This window comes from Eleutherodactylus coqui, chromosome 5 (assembly GCF_035609145.1).
Source record: "Eleutherodactylus coqui strain aEleCoq1 chromosome 5, aEleCoq1.hap1, whole genome shotgun sequence".
Classification (NCBI taxonomy): domain Eukaryota; kingdom Metazoa; phylum Chordata; class Amphibia; order Anura; family Eleutherodactylidae; genus Eleutherodactylus; species Eleutherodactylus coqui.
Window position 1 is genome coordinate 258,074,813 of NC_089841.1, and position 19,345 is coordinate 258,094,157.

The window sequence follows — 19,345 nt, forward strand, 5'->3', positions numbered from 1 at the left end:
TGTCACAGGGGAATGCCCTGTGTGTGTGTTTCTCAGCCTCTCGGCAGTAGTTTAAAACTCCGTCCCCCCCCGTCAGTGTCTCCGCAGCAGCAGGGACCCCAGCAGGGCTGCCTGCTGCTGTTTGACAGTGGGGGGGACAAGGATGCTCAGAGTGGTGAGTCCAGCTACGAGCAGTGTGGGGAGGTGTGTGTGCACCAGTGGATCCCCAGCTCTGGCCATCACCGAGCCCTACCCTCTAACTCCGGACTCTCAACCCATGTCTCCACCCATTCTTCTAGTGGAGACAAGATACACCAGTACCGATATTCATCCTGTGTAAATAAGCCAAAACCCATTATTATTACAATTGCTCAGAAACAAGCGAATCATGATAGTAATGGCGCAGTGTGAGTACGCTGTGATGGCAGCTGGTACCTGGAAAGGCAAGAGCTGTAAATATGGCCCTTCAGGGACACTGGGGAAGATCCAGCAAGGTTCCTCCGCCAGTGTGGTGCGCACCATAATTTGTGACATTTTACTTTTTCCCAACAGCCTCTCGGTAAGTACACCTTGCTGTCCTCTGTAGGGTGGGTGGGGGTGGGGGGGGGGATGCTGTGTAGGGCAATATAAGGGCTCCGAAAGTGAAGATAGAAACAGTTTGAAATAAAATTGGAAGAATTTCTGACCTGGAGTTCCTAGTTTCCTCTCCTCGGGGTTCGTCATTCATCTCGCCTGCAGTTCTGAACGGCACATCGTCTATTTAGATTTAAAGGGGTTGTCCCGCGAAAGCAAGTGGGTCTGTACACTTCTGTATGGCCATATTAATGCACTTTGTAATGTACATTGTGCATTAATTATGAGCCATACAGAAGTTATTAGAAGTTATTCACTTACCTGTTCCGTTGCTGGCGTCCTCGTCTCCATGGTGCCGTCTAATTTTCAGCGTCTAATCGCCAGATTAGACGCGCTTGCGCAGTCCGGGTCTTCTTTTCTGAATGGGGCCGCTGGTGCCGGAGAGCGGCTCCATGTAGCTCCGCCCCGTCACGTGCCGATTCCAGCCAATCAGGAGGCTGCAATCGGCAATGGACCGCACAGAAGAGCTGCGGTCCACCGAGGGAGAAGATCCCGGCGGCCATCTTCAACCGGTAAGTAAGAAGTCACCGGAGCGCGGGGATTCAGGTAAGCGCTGTGCGGATTTTTTTTTAGGTCCCTGCATTGGGGTTGTCTCGCGCCGAACGGGGGGGCTATTGAAAAAAAAAAACCCGTTTCGGCGCGGGACAACCCCTTTAAGCATAAGATGTTATTTTCATATGTTTGAAAGAAGCTGATGTGAAGCATTGGGGTAAACAGAAATATCTAATACACGGAAAGTGCTAAAACAGCAGATGCACAGAACAGGACTGTCCAAGCACAAGGCTACCAGCATCATCCTCACAGGTCTCCAGGAGGGGAGCAGCCAGCAGCCTCCTGAACTTATGCTTCTTTCACCAGGAAGTCGGGGCTAAGACCCAGAAGAAGGCTCAAAGAAGCAACTATTGAAAAGGCTGCCTCTTCTTATTGGCTGGCTGCTAGTGGGCGAGACCAGGACTTGTGAATAGTAAGTAGGCTTTGTCCCAGCTGAGCCCTCAGTCCAGGGAGCGAGGCGGTGAGTTGGGAAGCTCTGCTAGCACTTTTGGCTCTTCTATCTGTGCATTAGCTTCTTGCTGTAGTGTCCACGTAGCTGCTGAGAGCTCTCTGTGATGTCTGTAATCACCCTGACTGCTGCAGCACCTCTTTTCTGGAATACACATTTCTATCTCACATGTTGACAGTCCATGTCCTGCCATATCCATAGTACAGACCTCACACAGATGCCCTCACTGCACCTCCTGCCGTATCTATAGGGATACAGACTGCAAACAGATGCCCTCACTGCACCTCCTGCAATACCTATAGGGGTACAGACCTCACACAGATGCCCTCACTGCACCTCCTGCAATACCTATAGGGGTACAGACCTCACACAGATGCCCTCACTGCACCTCCTGCCATATCTATAGGGGTACAGACTTCACACAGATGCCCTCACTGCACCTCCTGCCATATCTATAGGGGTACAGACCACACACAGATGCCCTCACTGCACCTCCTGCAATACCTATAGGGGTACAGACTTCACACAGATGCCCTCACTGCACCTCCTGCCATGCCAAATCTATAGGGGTACAGACTGCACACAGATGTCCTCACTTCACCTCCTGCCATATCTATAGGGGTACAGACCTCCCACAGATGCCCTCACTGCACCTCCTGCAATACCCATAGGGGTACAGACCTCACACAGATGCCCTCACTGCACCTCCTGCCATATCTATAGGGGTACAGACTTCACACAGATGCCCTCACTGCACCTCCTGCCATGCCAAATCTATAGGGGTACAGACTGCACACAGATGTCCTCACTTCACCTCCTGCCATATCTATAGGGGTACAGACCTCACACAGATTCCCTCACTGCACCTCCTGCCATGCCATATCTATAGGGGTACAGACCTTACACAGATGCCCTCACTGCACCTCCTGCCATGCCATATCTATAGGGGTACAGACTGCACAAAGATACCCTCACTGCACCTCCTGCCATGCCATATTTATAGAGGTACAGACTGCACACAAATGTCCTCACTGCACCTCCTGCCATATCTATAGGGGTACATACCGCGCAAAGATGCCCTCACTGCACCTCATGCCATGCCATATCTATAGGGGTACAGACCTTACACAGATGCCCTCACTGCACCTCCTGCCATATCTTTAGGCGTACAGACCTCACACAGATGCCCTCACTGCACCTCCTGCCATGCCATATCTATAGAGGTACAGACCACACACAGATGCCCTCACTGCACCTCCTGCCATTCCATATCTATAGAGGTACAGACCTCACACAGATGGCCTCACTGCATCTCCTGCCATGCCATATCTATAGGGGTACAGACTGCACATGGATTCCCTCACTGCACCTCCTACCATATCTATAGGGGTACAGACCTTACACAGATGCCCTCACTGCACCTCCTGCCATATCTATAGGGGTACAGGCCGTACACAGATGCCCTTACTGCACCTCCTGCCATATCTATAGGGGTACAGACCTTACACAGATGCCCTCACTGCACCTCCTGCTATATCTATAGGGGTACGGACCGTACACAGATGCCCTCACTGCACCTCCTGCCATATCTATAGGGGTACATACCTCACACAGATGCCCTCACTGCACCTCCTGCCATGCCATATTTATAGAGCTACAGACTGCACACAAATGTCCTCACTGCACCTCCTGCTATATCTATAGAGGTACAGACCGCGCACAGATGCCCTCACTGCACCCACACACAAAACGATATGCAAAACTTCACCCAACACAGAAAGAAGCAGCAATGTTGTCTTAGAAAATGGAGATTTAACACTATGTTCATATTGCAGCTCTTAGACCTGTGTCCACTGACTTGCTGGGATGGAGGTGAAGATCTGATACCACCGCTCTGGGCACAGTAAGTGGCACCTCTATACCTTGTGGGGACTAATTAACTAGTAGATTGCTGGCTGTTTGCATTGATGCAGATATCTAGAGGAGTCATTGGGGTTTTGTCTTGGTCTGTGGGAACTGTATTGGATACAGGGTTATATTGGGGGAGTATGAACAATGCCCGGCCTTCTGTAGAAGAAGCAGATTCTGGTACTAGATAGCTTTGTACAGTCTGCTCGCTCCCCACGGCTCCTGTCTGCGGCACGATTACTGTGGGGTCTCTCCTTTCACCTGGAGTTCTTTCTGGACCACCTGGTGGCCATGGGCCAGGATGTTGTATTCAGACCCGCTACCCAGAGTGTCCCCTACATTCATAAATGATGACATAATAGGGGACTGTATCTGTGTTTTTCTCCCTGGTGTTACTTTTCTTGGAGGCCGCATCCACGTTCTTTTTGACAAATGTATCCGTGTGGCACACTGTTGGTAAACTAGCCGCATCTTTATATACGTCTAGAGATGTGCTTGCCACAACTTCCCTGGAGTGATTTTGCGCTGTTTTAAAAAGTTGCAATCCTTAAATCTTACAGCAAACCTCGCGGCGAACAAATCATGCTTCCGTTTCTCACCACTTCGGAAAACTTGAAAGAGAAGCATAAAATAACAAAGCCGGAAATCTTTTGTGCCAAATTAGCAACTTTTTAATGACAGGAAAACGTCACACAGTCCTTAATACCTTTCCCCCAATGTGTCTTACATGATTGCATTACTATGGAATTCACATCATTGTGTCCTTGAACTGCCCACATGGGGAACCACCAAACTCTCCTGGGTGCCTAGGGGCAACTGTAGTGTTAACCCAGTACTGCTGTGCGTCTGCTAAACACTGGCATACTCTGTAGCGTTGTACATTATGTCTTCACGTGCAGTCATACAGTATCCGCTTCCACTGCGCCCGGGGTCAGAAGTCTGAACGTGCCCAGCTTCCTGCCAGCAAGCATTCAGAGATGAGGGGGTTAATGTTGGGCTGCTCTGGTATTTCATGTTGTATGGCAGGAAGTGACAATGAGTGTTCTGTGTGTTTAGCTGGGAGCCATGTACATTGTGGCTCCGGGGACTGATTACTAACCTGGTTTAATAATTAATTAATGCAGTTGAGAACTTTGTCCCGACTTCTGCTGCCCAATTCATCAGCCAGAGCCCTGGCTGTACTATCTATCATACTGCATGCGCTCTATACTATGTACAATAATACCGCCTGCACTCTATACTATCTAGTATCATGCCGCGTGCGCTCTATACTATCTAACAGCATACCGCATGCACTCTATACTATGTACAATAACACCGCATGCACTCTATACTATCTAGTATCCTGCCGCGTGCGCTCTATACTATGTACAATAATACCGCCTGCACTCTATACTATCTAGTATCATACCGCGTGCACTCTATACTATCTAACAGCATACCGCATGCACTCTATACTATGTACAATAACACCGCATGCACTCTATACTATCTAACAGCATACTGCATGCACTCTATACTATGTACAATAACACCGCATGCACTCTATACTATCTAGTATCATGCCGCGTGCGCTCTATACTATCTAACAGCATACCGCATGCACTCTATACTATGTACAATAATACCGCATGCGCTCTATACTATGTACAATAACACCGCATGCACTCTATACTATCTAGTATCATACCGCGTGCACTCTATACTATCATGCCATGCACACTCTATACTATCTAGCAGCATACTGCATGCGCTCTATACTATCTAGCAGCATACTGCATGCACTCTATACTATGTACAATAATACCGCCTGCACTCTATACTATCTAGTATCATACCGCGTGCACTCTATACTATCATGCCATGCACACTCTATACTATCTAGCAGCATACTGCATGCGCTCTATACTATCTAGCAGCATACTGCATGCACTCTATACTATGTACAATAATACCGCGTGCACTTTATAATATCTAGTATCATGCCGCGTGCGCTCTATACTATGTACAATAATACCGCGTGCACTCTAAACTATCAATCCATGTGCACTCTATACTATCTAGCAGCATACTGCATGCACAATATACTATGTACAATAATACCGCGTGCACTCTATACTATCAATCCATGTGCGCTCTATACTATGTGCAATAATACTGTGTGCACTCTATACGATCATGCCATATGCACTCTATACTATCTAGTATCATGCTGCGTGTGCTCTATACTATGTACAATAATACCGCCTGCATTCTATACTATCTAGTATCATGCCGCGTGCGCTCTATACTATGTACAATAATACCGCGTGCGCTCTATACTATCATGCCATGTACACTCTATACTATCTAGCAGCATACTACATGCACTCTATACTATGTACAATAATACCGCGTGCACTCTATACTATCAATCCATGTGCACTCTATACTATCTAGTATCATGCTGCGTGCACTCTATACTATGTACAATAATACCACGTGCGCTCTATACGATCATGCCATGTGCTCTCTATACTATGTAGTATCATGCCGTGTGCGCTCTATACTATCTAGGAGCATACTGCATGCACTCTATACTATGTACAATAATACCGCATGCACTCTATACTATATACAATAATACCGCATGCACTCTATACTATCTAGTATCATACCGCGTGCACTCTATACTATCATGCCATGTACACTCTATACTATCTAGCAGCATACTACATGCACTCTATACTATGTACAATAGAACGGCCTGCACTCTATACTATGTAGTATCATGCTGCGTGCGCTCTATACTATGTACAATAATACCGCTTGCACTCTATACGATCATGCCATGTGCCCTCTATACTATCTAGTATCATGCCATGTGCACTCTAGGCGATCAAGTATCATGCTGCGTGCGCGCTATACTATGTACAATAATACCGCGTCACTCTATACGATCATGCTATGTGCGCTCTATACTAAGTACAAAGTGCATGCGGTATTATTGTACATAGTATAGAGCGCACGCGGCACGATACTAGCTAGTATAGAGCGCACGCGGCACGATACTAGCTAGTATGGAGCGCACGCGGCATGATACTAGCTAGTATGGAGCGCACGCGGCACGATACCAGCTAGTATGGAGCGCACGCGGCACGATACCAGCTAGTATGGAGCGCACGCGGCACGATACTAGCTAGTATGGAGCGCACGCGGCACGATACTAGCTAGTATGGAGCGCACGCGGCACGATACTAGCTAGTATGGAGCGCACGCGGCACGATACTAGCTAGTATGGAGCGCACGCGGCACGATACTAGCTAGTATGGAGCGCACGCGGCACGATACTAGCTAGTATGGAGCGCACGCGGCACGATACTAGCTAGTATGGAGCGCACGCGGCACGATACTAGCTAGTATGGAGCGCACGCGGCACGATACTAGCTAGTATGGAGCGCACGCGGCACGATACTAGCTAGTATGGAGCGCACGCGGCATGGATAGTACAGAGTGCATGCGGTATTATTGTACAATCATGCCATGTGCCCTCTATACTATCTAGTATCATGCCGCGTGCGCTCTATACGATCATGCCGCGTGCGCTCTATACTATCTAGTATCATGCCGCGTGCGCTCTATACTATCTAGTATCATGCCGCGTGCGCTCTATACGATCATGCCATGTGCGCTCTATACTAAGTACAGAGTGCACGCGGTATTATTGTACATAGTATACAGCGCACGCGGTATTATTGTACATAGTATGGAGCGCACGCGGCACGATACTAGATGGTATGGAGCGCACGCGGCACGATACTAGATGGTATGGAGCGCACGCGGCACGATACTAGATGGTATGGAGCGCACGCGGCACGATACTAGATGGTATGGAGCGCACGCGGCACGATACTAGATGGTATGGAGCGCACGCGGCACGATACTAGATGGTATGGAGCGCACGCGGCACGATACTAGAGGGTATGGAGCGCACGCGGCACGATACTAGAGGGTATGGAGCGCACGCGGCACGATACTAGATGGTATGGAGCGCACGCGGCACGATACTAGATGGTATGGAGCGCACGCGGCACGATACTAGATGGTATGGAGCGCACGCGGCACGATACTAGATGGTATGGAGCGCACGCGGCACGATACTAGATGGTATGGAGCGCACGCGGCACGATACTAGATGGTATGGAGCGCACGCGGCACGATACTAGATGGTATGGAGCGCACGCGGCACGATACTAGATGGTATGGAGCGCACGCGGCACGATACTAGATGGTATGGAGCGCACGCGGCACGATACTAGATGGTATGGAGCGCACGCGGCACGATACTAGATGGTATGGAGCGCACGCGGCACGATACTAGATGGTATGGAGCGCACGCGGCACGATACTAGATGGTATGGAGCGCACGCGGCACGATAGTACAGACTGCACGCGGCATTATTGTACAATCATGCCATGTGCCCTCTATACTATCTAGTATCATGCCGCGTGCGCTCCATACTATGTACAATAATACCGCCTGCACTCTATACTATCTAGTATCATGCCGCATGCGCTCTATACTATGTACAATAATACCGCATGCACTCTATACTATATAGTATCATGCCGCATGCACTCTATACTATGTACAATAATACTGCATGCACTCTATACTATCTAGTATCATGCTGCGTGCGCTCTATCCTATGTACAATAATACCGCATGCACTCTATACTATCTAGTATCATGCTGCGTGCGCTCTATACTATATAGGAGCATACTGCATGCACTCTATACTATGTACAATAATACCGCATGCACTCTATACTATCTAGTATCATGCTGCGTGCGCTCTATACTATCTAGTATCATGCCGCGTGCGCTCTATACTATCTAGTATCATGCCGCGTGCGCTCTATACTATCTAACAGCATACTGCATGCACTCTATACTATCTAGTATCATGCCGCGTGCGCTCTATACTATCTAGTATCATGCCGCGTGCGCTCTATACTATCTAGTATCATGCCGCGTGCGCTCTATACTATCTAGTATCATGCCGCGTGCGCTCTATACTATCTAGTATCATGCCGCGTGCGCTCTATACTATCTAGTATCATGCTGCGTGCGCTCTATACTATCTAGTATCATGCCGCGTGCGCTCTATACTATCTAACAGCATACTGCATGCACTCTATACTATGTACAATAATACCGCGTGCACTCTTTAGTATATAGGAGCATACTGCATGCACTCTATACTATGTACAATAATACCGCCTGCGCTCTATTCTATCATGCCGCGTGCGCTCTATACTATCTAGTATCCAAACAATCCTGAAAGCTGCTCACAGAGCTGAAACAGTTCTCATTTAGTACTCAGCAGCATGTTACATGAGCGGTGACATCACCTTGTCGTCTGGCCTGGGTGACATCCCCCATACACAGGTCACATGGGTCGTAGTAAATTGGCCTAGGACTCTATTCAGGATGTCACTCGTGACCTTCTGTTTCAGGGCAGGACATTCACTGTGCAGGTAAAATAGTCACGTTGCTACTGCAGCCAATGCAAACACAGTGACTCGGAGAATTGGGGCGGCAGCGCTGGAGCAAGAGGAAAGGTGTGCAGAGTAATGTGTACGGGGTCTTTTCATCCGCCACTGCCGTTAATGTGTCGGACAACCCCGTTAATGGGTAATAAATGCTATTTAAAATTCAAATCATTGCCACATTAGACTTCTTAGACCTGGTGCAAGTGGAAGGTCCTCGGGACCTCCGTAGTAAAAGGCTGATAGAAATGAAGGAGCCTTTGTTTCCTTCTCCGTGTTCGCACTCGCCTGCTCTTCCTGTTGGTGCTGAATGATACAGCATACAATCTTAGATCTTCAAAGAAGTGCTGCTTCATTCCGCCTTCTAACGATATTTCTTTTTTATATCTTAGGTTTTTATCCTGGTTACAAGTAAACCTAACAAAGCAGAATGTCTGTCAGCAACCATGAGAACCGCAAGTCGCGCTCCAGCACGGGGTCAATGAACATCCATTTATTCCACAAGCCCGGCCATGCAGATAGTCTTCTAACACATCTTAACCTACTCCGCAAGCGCTGCCTGTTCACAGATGTGGTGTTGTTGGCTGGAAACCGTGCTTTCCCATGTCATCGAGCTGTCCTAGCTTCTAGCAGCCGTTACTTTGAGGCAATGTTCAGTGGTGGTCTAAAAGAAAGTCAGGATCGAGAAGTCAACTTCCATGATGCGCTGCATCCTGAGGTCTTGGAGCTGCTTCTAGATTATGCCTATTCTGCTCGTATTATACTCAATGAGGAGAATTCAGAGTCCTTGCTGGAAGCCGGGGATATGCTGCAGTTTCACGACATACGAGATGCAGCCTCAGAGTTCCTGGAAAAGAACCTTCATACGGCAAACTGCTTGAACATGATGCTGATATCTGATGCACACTGCTGCGAGAGATTGTTTGAGCTATCTTGGAGAATGTGTCTTTCCAATTTTGTGGAGCTGTCAAAAGCAGAAGACTTTCTAAGGTTGCCAAAGCTCAAACTGATGGAGCTCATCCTAAGTGAGGAGCTTGAAGTCGAAGATGAAAGTTTAGTCTATGAAGCTGTGATGGGATGGATAAAGTATGATCTTTGTCTCCGATTGGATGATCTACCAGATCTGCTGCGGTGTGTCAGGCTAGCTCTACTTCCGGACCAGTATCTTCGAAGTCTGGCTTCAGATGATTTGGTTGTTCAGAACAAGCTGGCAAAGGCAATTGTGGAAGAAGCAACCCATTGTAGGAACAAGATTCTGCAGAATGATGGCTTAGTGACTGGTTTTTGTGCTCGACCTCGGAAAGTTAGTCAAGCCCTGCTGCTCTTGGGAGGGCAAACATTTATGTGTGACAAGATCTATGTAATGGATCAAAAGACAACTGAGATGATACCCAAAACTGACATTCCTAGCCCACGTAAAGAATGTAGTGCCTGTGCAATTGGCTGCAAAGTGTATGTTACAGGAGGAAAGGGAGCAGAAAATGGAGCATCTAAAGATGTCTGGGTCTATGACACCCTGCATGATGAATGGTCCAAGGCAGGGCCTTTGCTTGTCGCTAGGTTTGGTCATGGATCTGCAGAACTAGACAATTGTCTTTATGTGGTTGGAGGGCATACAGCCATTACAGGGGCATTTCCAGCATCTCCTTCTGTATCCTTAAAGCAAGTTGAACATTATGACCCACAGGTTGACAAATGGAGCTTGGTAGCTCCCCTTAGAGAAGGTGTGAGCAATGCAGCAGTCGTGGGAGCAAAGATGAAACTTTTTGTATTTGGAGGTACTAGTGTCAATCGTGAAAAGCTTCCAAAAGTCCAGTGTTTCGATCCAGTTCAAAATAGATGGACAGTGCCTGCCAACTGCCCTCAATCTTGGCGTTACACCGGTGCTGCCGTTTTAGGAAATCATGTCATTGTGATAGGAGGAGACACCGAATTCTCTGCTAGTTCAGCTTATCGCTTTAATAGTGAGACCTATCAGTGGTGCAGATTTGGAGACGTTTCCTCGAAGAGGATTAGCTGCCGTGCAGTTGCTTCTGGCAACAGACTATACGTCGTAGGTGGATACTGCGGTTCGCAGCGAGGCAAAACCCTGGACTGTTACGACCCTGTAAGTGACACATGGAGTAGTGTGACCACCGTGCCTTACTCTCTCATTCCAACAGCCTTCGTCAGCACTTGGAAGTACCTTTCTGCTTAAGCCTGAAGGTAATTGTTTTTATCAGACCAAAAATGCACTTAATCTATTAGTTGAACTTGAATTTCATTAGATAATGTAAAGTAATTCATTAACCCATTTCAGACAAGGCACTGTGAATGTACAGGCTTGGTCCTAGCATCTGAACTCGCAGCATTGTAAAGATGCAGTGTAGGTTTAAAGCAGGAGTATGTCCGGTGCTGGGCTGTCAGAGAGCCAGCGGACCGCGGGGAGAAGACCGTTTAAAGCCATTTCTATCTTCTCTGTTGCAGAATACATAGCTGTCAATGTGCGGTATATAGTGAATAGAGGAAGCGGCACCAGATCAGTGATCACTGGCGACCCTGGGCATTGCAGCTCTGCCAGTGACTAATGGCACAATAGGGATATTTCTCCCTGTAACTGGGGCTGGATGTCCCAGCTACAGTGGAAAATTGTGAAATTAGAAAAGAAGAAAATACAATGTGAATGACCCCCAGAGGTCTTATATGACGTCATGGGGGATACAAATGGTTAAAAGAAATAGAAAAGTAAGTACAAGAAAATTCTAAATAAAATACGAATATATATATTTTTTTAATGCGCATGCCAACATATGCAACCTGTAATCCAAGACTATACAAACTATATATCAAAATATCTTAAACAAAATGGGGCACCCGTTAATGTACTTTATTTCAGCATTAATAAAATATTGTGCCATAAAACCACCACATACATGAAATTGCTTAAAAGTGTCGTCCTTCTTTAGAACTCAAACACTGTGGTGATCAAGGTGACCGTTTAGTCTCTGACTGCTGATGCACATAGTCTATTAGTATGTATCACTAGTGCTCTGACTGTCCAGCGCTGCTCAAGCACACCCAACTTCTTTCCAGAGGATGGCAATTTATCATCGGATGGCTAAAACTATCATTTCTTGTTCTATTCTACCTGATGAATGATTGTTTTGATTGAATTCCACTATTTTTAACACCTCTAAGGCCCATTTACACCACCAAGAATTGTCCCGACATAACAAGAGCCAAACACACAAGCATCATAAACATAAAATATTGCCAATAAGAATATACAACTAGTCCTTCATACAGCGATGTTGGTGGAAAAATAAAAAGTATATGGATCTTGGAAGGCGGGAATAAAAAATTGAAAACCTGAAAAATCACTGGTCTTGCAGGGTTGAAGGCTATCAATGGATGAGATCAGAAAAGTTCTCTTACTATATGTAATCTTTTATGTATGGAAAATTAAAATTTATCGAAAATGTGTTGTGTAACAAGCACCTATCCGCTACTACGACTCTTCTCTCATCATTTATCTGCTACTAGGACTCGTCTCTCATCTCTTAAGCCCCATTTAGACAACGATTATCGCTCAAAAGATGTCTTTTGAGCAATTATCGTTGTGTCGCTTTCAGCGCAAGATGATTGCTCAAGATGAGCGATCACTTTTGCTGCGAGCGGAGGATGCAGAAGACAAGTGGGGTGTCCCCGCTTGCCTTCTGCATCCAGCTGGTCCCCCCGCTCCAAACGCCCGGCTGTTATAAAGCTGAGCTCTCGGGGCGGAGGATGCAGTAGACAAGCGAGGTGTACCCGCTTGTCTTCTGCATCCGTGCAGAAAACAGCTGGAGTGCCCGGCTGTTGTATAGCCGAGCACTCTGTGCGGGGTATGAAGAACAGAGCTGGACTCTTCTCTCTTCATCCATCCGCCACCGGGGCTCTTCTCTCTTCATCCATCCGCCACCGGGGCTCTTCTCTCTTCATCCATCCGCCACCGGGGCTCTTCTCTCACCACCCAGCCATCCGCCACCGGGGCTCTTCTCTCACCACCCAGCCATCCGCCACCGGGGCTCTTCTCTCACCACCCAGCCATCCGCCACCGGGGCTCTTCTCTCACCACCCAGCCATCCGCCACCGGGGCTCTTCTCTCACCACCCAGCCATCCGCCACCGGGGCTCTTCTCTCACCACCCAGCCATCCGCCACCGGGGCTCTTCTCTCACCACCCAGCCATCCGCCACCGGGGCTCTTCTCTCACCACCCAGCCATCCGCCACCGGGGCTCTTCTCTCACCACCCAGCCATCCGCCACCGGGGCTCTTCTCTCACCACCCAGCCATCCGCCACCGGGGCTCTTCTCTCACCACCCAGCCATCCGCCACCGGGGCTCTTCTCTCACCACCCAGCCATCCGCCACCGGGGCTCTTCTCTCACCACCCAGCCATCCGCCACCGGGGCTCTTCTCTCACCACCCAGCCATCTGCCACCGGGGCTCTTCTCTCAATATCCATCCGCTATTAGGGCTCTGCATTTCAAATGAAGAGTCATTTGAAATGCAGTATTATGGCACTATTCTCTCATAAAAGCACCATATATCAGCACACTGAGTCTCTGCATCTCAGCTGCATGAAGTTGCAGAAAACTTCGGCTGCTGCCACTCAACCTCCAGTTGACGCATGCTTAGGCCTCTTTCACACGGGCTACAAAATTGTGAGATTTTGTGGCAATGTAACAAAACATCTCTTATGCGAATAAACCCACTGGGAACCATGGGCTTCGCATACATGCATTTTGTCGGCCTATCGCAAATTTACAAAATCTCGCAATTTTCATCTCTCGTGTGAAAGAGGCATTAAGGCCTTAGATAAGCAGCACATTTATACCCAATGTTGGACACGTGCAATTTTCCAGTGGTAGGTGCTTGTGTAGACCTGCATAGCAGTATGTTTGACCTATGAACTTACTCTTAAGCACTCATCCAAATGACTGATTGACCCCTTTCTGCTATCGATGCAATAGTTACCAATTTACGGCATTTATTGTGGTGATAAAAATTATGTACGTTTTTTTTTAAAACAAATTTCCAATACCAATGGTCTTGGGGGACTTTTTCTTGTAGGAGACTTGAGCATCCAATGTTTTTGGGGCTTGTAAAATGAGGGAAAAAACATGAATTTCATGCGGCTTTTGCAAAAAAAAAAAAAACTTTTTGGTCACACTTCTGAGCAAAAATGTCACAAAGAATGCAGACAGACAACTTATTTCTTTTGGTGTTTGAAGTACCTGGAAGCATAAACCCAAACATTCCAATTTGCTCTTTGTTAAAAGTTGTTACCAGTTTTAATTTACTTTCCCATTTTTTTATTTTACAGATGTCTTTCGGGTGGATTATTATGATCGAGTAATTTTCATGGTGGAAAGGTCTGCAGATCATCTCTACTATTAACGACTTGCTGGATGAAAATCTCTTTAGCAGTGTTAGGATGCACAAACGGCACTGTTCTGGACTAATTTACTTAAATGTTTAGTCAATTAGTGACTCTTTTGTAATGAGTCAGAATAGGTTGTCATTTTATATTAAAATGGCGCTTTTTTTCTAATTTAATTTACCAAACTTTCACTTCCCTCATGGAATCCAACACAAACTTAACATTTCTACATTCTGTGAAACCAATACATATATGATGTAGTTCAGTCCAGTTTCTGGTAAAGTATTAGGGTCGCTAGAATAAAACGTGGTGTTCAGATGTGTTGTGCGACGTTCCACTTTCTTGTCCTAGATGTACCATGTTAAGTCCATTCTCATCTGTTGGGAGAACATTCCATGTGGAATCATGCGACCTATGGCTGCCACCATATTCTTGTGAAGAGTTCATGCGCACAAGCTATGTAACTATGTGAAACGTAATGAAAAAGGCTTGGTACGGTGTTGGCCAGTAGAGCAAAATGTGATTGTTCCCAGCAAGAGAAACCAAGTAATCTTCAAGATATACCTTTTAATGGCTAACAAAAATACATGATGTTAATGCAAGCTTTCAAACCTATTGGGGTTCTTCTTCAGGCTTAAATGGAATAGATCTGAAGAGGCATGCATATTTATACACACATACTTATGATAAGGCACAGATATGGATGTAAATAATTTGCACTTAAAGGGGTTGTCCCGCGAAACAAAGTGGGTCTATACACTTCTGTATGGCCATATTAATGCACTTTGTAATGTACATTGTGCATTAATTATGAGCCATACAGAAGTTATCAGACATTTTTCACTTACCTGTTCCGTTGCTAGCGTCCTCGTTTCCATGGAGCCGTCTAATTTTCAGCGTCTAATCGCCAAATTAGACGCGCTTGCGCAGTCCGGGTCTTCTTCTTTTCTCAATGGGGCTCCGTGTAGCTCCGCCCCGTCACGTGCCGATTCCAGCCAATCAGGAGGCTGGAATCGGCAATGGACTGCACAGAAGCCCTGCGGTCCACCGAGGGAGAAAATCCCGGCGGCCATCTTCAGCAGGTAAGTAAGAAGTCACCGGAGCGCGGGGATTCAGGTAAGCGCTGTCCGGTGTTCTTGTTTAACCCCTGCATCGGGGTTGTCTCGCGCCGAACGGGGGGGCTGTTGAAAAAAAAAAAAACCCGTTTCGGCGCGGGACAACCCCTTTAACAGAAGTACAATACTCCCACTTTTAAAGATGTTTGTGTTTCTGTTGGATTCTTTTAAGTACAAATTATTCACATCCATATCTGTGCCTTATGTGTGTATAATTTGCATGCCTCTTCGGATCTATTTCATTTAAGCCAGAAGAAGAACCCTGAGTTGTTTCGGAAGCTCGTATTAACATGTAATTTTGTTGACCATTAAAAGGTATCATGGCTACAAGATTACTTGGTTTCTCTTGCTGGGAACAATCACATTATGTGAAACCTTTGCTTGAGCCTTGCAGCAGCCTAATATCTAGACTCCAACCAATAGTATGGCAAGACCAAAGCTGCTAATCCAGAATGACTGACTACAGAGGTTCAGTATCTCCAGCTGCCCACATAAAACTATATATCTAACCTTGTGGAATATAATGCACGCCTCTCCATGATTTCCTTACACATTGGTCATTTAGAGGCTGATTTTGACTTTCAAGTATTTCTTACTAATGAGTATGGATGTAAGCAGATAAGGAGACCATTGTCGAATGTCTTCCCGTCTTTCACATAAGGTTAAAAATGGAGAATAGTTACCACTAGTTTGAATTGTGGGTTGAATATCAGGTATTTTTGCAAGTTCCTAAAGCATGAATACTGAAACACTTCTTTTTACATGTCTAGTTAATTGACTTCAAAACCTTGTATTGTAAAGTCCTGTACAAATTCCCCTATTTCAATTGACTAGGTAAAATATCAGTTATGTTCTAGGATTTGCTAAGTGTCCTACTAAATCATCCTTCTCCTAAAATAATGTGTTTTTTTTTTTTCCCAATGGGATACGCAACATTAACCCTTTCCAATCCACTGTCTGATGTCTAAAGACATTATGATTTAAAGCTGTACAGCTCTGATGTTGGAAGACGTCTGTTGGGGTTCTCTTAATGAATATTGCCAGCCTGTCTGCTGTCAGAGTCTATCCAATGTGGCACCTCATGCAGTACTGGCTTTAGCCAGCATATAGCGCCATTGTATAACAGCAGAAAAAGAGTAAGTCCCCTAGGAAAACTAGAATACAAATTGGATTGAAAAGGGTTAAAGGCTTAAGTTATTTTCTAATGTATTCTAGAGATATGTCAGAAGATCACATAGGAAATACGTCTGAGTGGGATCCTTACTGACTAGCAGAGTGGAGGGATTGCCATACTTAATAACGTGTAAACTAAGTATGATCCGCTGCTTCTTTACTGGGTGGCACCTTAAATAACATATATACTTCCATCCGATGCTAAAACCTCTCCTTGCGAATAGCTGGCAGTAATAGCCTCTCCATTCCATCGTGCCAGCCTAGGGATGAAACCTTTCTAGGTGTTGAGTCTTACTGTAAGTTTTTAGATGTCTTTGTATATTTTATACTGTTCAGCCCGGAGCTGATATTTGTGCACATTAATTAAAGTAGGACAAATTGCTTTTGGTTGTGCATATTATTTATTCGCGTAAGCCAAGTGACTCGGACAACAGGATTTTACAATGGTGTAACGTCTTTAATGCAAAACAACTATTTATTTAGTTCTTTGCCAGGCATATCTGTCTGGTCGGACTGGAATGAAATGTAATAAAACATCTCCAGCTGAAGGATATGAGAAAAATATATAGATTTTTTTTTTTTGTCCTGCACAGTTCAGATGGTCTCTTGCACTTCTCATTCTTGTAGGAGGACACAGCACAGAAGATCCAGTTTTATAAGATACTTGCACTGTATGTGAAAACAATAGTTACAATAAGGTTCTCCACGCTTTATGTAGTTAATGCTCAGGTAGCAGACACTTGACTCCTTAGTGACGGCCCCATTGCCATTTTACGTCCTAGCTAAGTGGGCTTTAATCCTAGAGGACGTAAAAACATGCATCCTCCTTGGATTAAAGCCCTCTTGGCTGAGAACGTGACAGCTCCATGCTGTTGGTGCCCGCAGGTAGCCGACAGCATGGAGCTGTCATCCTGGGCTGTGGGTAGTACCCCCCGGCAATGCGATTGCAATAAAGTTAAAAAAAAGTTTTAAAAAGTTAGATTCAGCTGCCCTGATGGATCGGATCCATCAGGGAAGCTGAAATTACTCACCTGCCTTGTCTGTGGTGTCCCACGGTGAAAGGGTCCTCTGGGTCTCGGCGCCACTGTTCTGCGCATGCACGCCAGACGAATGACGCCACACGCATGCGCAGAAGGATGGGAGCCGCGGTAATTTTAAAATCTCCTGGCTCCCGGCTCCTGAAGGTAGCCAGGAACCAGGAGAGGTCACCAATGGATAGCGGTGATTGCGAAAAAGTTTAAAAAGGTGAGTTTCACCTCCCCTCATGGATCGGATCCACAAGGGGAGGTGAAAATACTCACTCCCGGTCCTCAGCGATGTTCCCGTCCCCCGGGACCTGAAGTCCCCTTCGCATGCGTGCACAGAGGAAATTCCGGCCCTGGGAAATTCAAGATCCCTTTGCTCCTGGCTACCATGTGTAGCCAGGAGCAGAGAGAGGTCCTTGGTGACAGGATCACTGTTATCCAATGGATAACAGTGATCATTTAAACTAAAAAAAAAAAGTGTAAAAAGGTAAAAAAAAAAGTTAAAAAAAAGGTTAAAAAGCGGACGTTTCATTTCCCGTCACGAATCATATCCATGAGGGAGGATGAAATTACGTACCTAAGGCCTCATGTCCACGGGGAAAATCAGATCCGCTGCAGATTCTACATGTAGAATCTGCAGCGGGTCCCTCCTGCCCCGCGGACATGAGCGCTGAAAATAGCAATTTAAAAGCATTTACCTATCCGTAGCGGCCGGCGAAGCTCTGCTCTTCCTCACGGCCGGATCTTCATTTTCGGCTGGCGGATGAATTCCTGACGCCGGCGGCACGTCGCCGACGTGCCGCGCGCATGCGCCGGGCACATCCGCCGAGCCGAAGCAAGGGAGATGCGGCCGTGAGGAAGAGCAGAGCTTCGCGGCCCGCTGCGGGTGAGTAAATGCTTTAAATTTCTATTTTAGGTCTCCCGCGGATCCGGACGGCTTCCATAGGCTTCAATAGAAGCCCGCGGGAGCCGTCCCCGCGGGAGACCCGCATGAAAATGGAGCATGGTCCAGATTTTTTCATGCTCCATTTTTTTTTAAATCGCTTTTATTGACGATCCGCGGGTATTTATCTACCCGCGGGTGGTCAATGCATCCCTATGGGGGGCGGATCCGCGCGCGGGAGATCCGCTGCGGATTTTAAATCTCATTTTGCCCGTGGACATGAGCCCTAAGTCTCCCGGATTTATCCGCGGACCTTACCACAGCTTATGCCCGTCGCCAAAACGGCAGACGCATGCGCAAAATCCGTGGATTGCCAGGGTAATTTAAAATCTCCCTGCTCTTGGCTACAAAACTTAGCCGTTGAGCGGTTCCTGGTCACGTGTTTGCTGTTATCCAATGGATAATGGCGATCACGTAAAAGTAAAAAAAAAAGTTGAAGTTTCATCTCCCCTCACCGATGCAATCAGTGAGAGGAGATTAGACTTTTTACCAGAGGCCTCTGTATTTGAACCCCGACGCATTCCTCCTCCGCGAACTTTCCCAAAATTCTGCGCATGTGACCGCCGGCAAAACGCCGGACACTTGCGCAGGAGGCCGGGAGCCTAGGAAACTTAAAATCTCCATGCTCCCGGCGACC

General features: G+C 46.7%; 1 protein-coding gene across 1 annotated transcript; it reads left to right on the forward strand.

Moving 5' to 3' along the window:
- Nucleotides 1-1,593: 1,593 nt before the first annotated feature.
- LOC136628567 (ectoderm-neural cortex protein 1-like) lies at nt 1,594-17,110 on the forward strand. Its single transcript, XM_066604571.1, has 4 exons — nt 1,594-1,624; nt 3,448-3,515; nt 9,445-11,257; nt 14,396-17,110. The coding sequence occupies exon 3, from the start codon at nt 9,483-9,485 to the stop codon at nt 11,247-11,249; it is 1,767 nt and encodes a 588-aa protein (XP_066460668.1). The 5' UTR covers nt 1,594-1,624; nt 3,448-3,515; nt 9,445-9,482; the 3' UTR covers nt 11,250-11,257; nt 14,396-17,110.
- The last annotated feature ends 2,235 nt before the right edge of the window (nt 17,111-19,345 follow it).

Bases quoted from the DNA above. Each gene is read 5' to 3' on its own strand.
- LOC136628567 (XM_066604571.1), top strand. From the start codon at position 9,483: ATGTCTGTCAGCAACCATGAGAACCGCAAGTCGCGCTCCAGCACGGGG.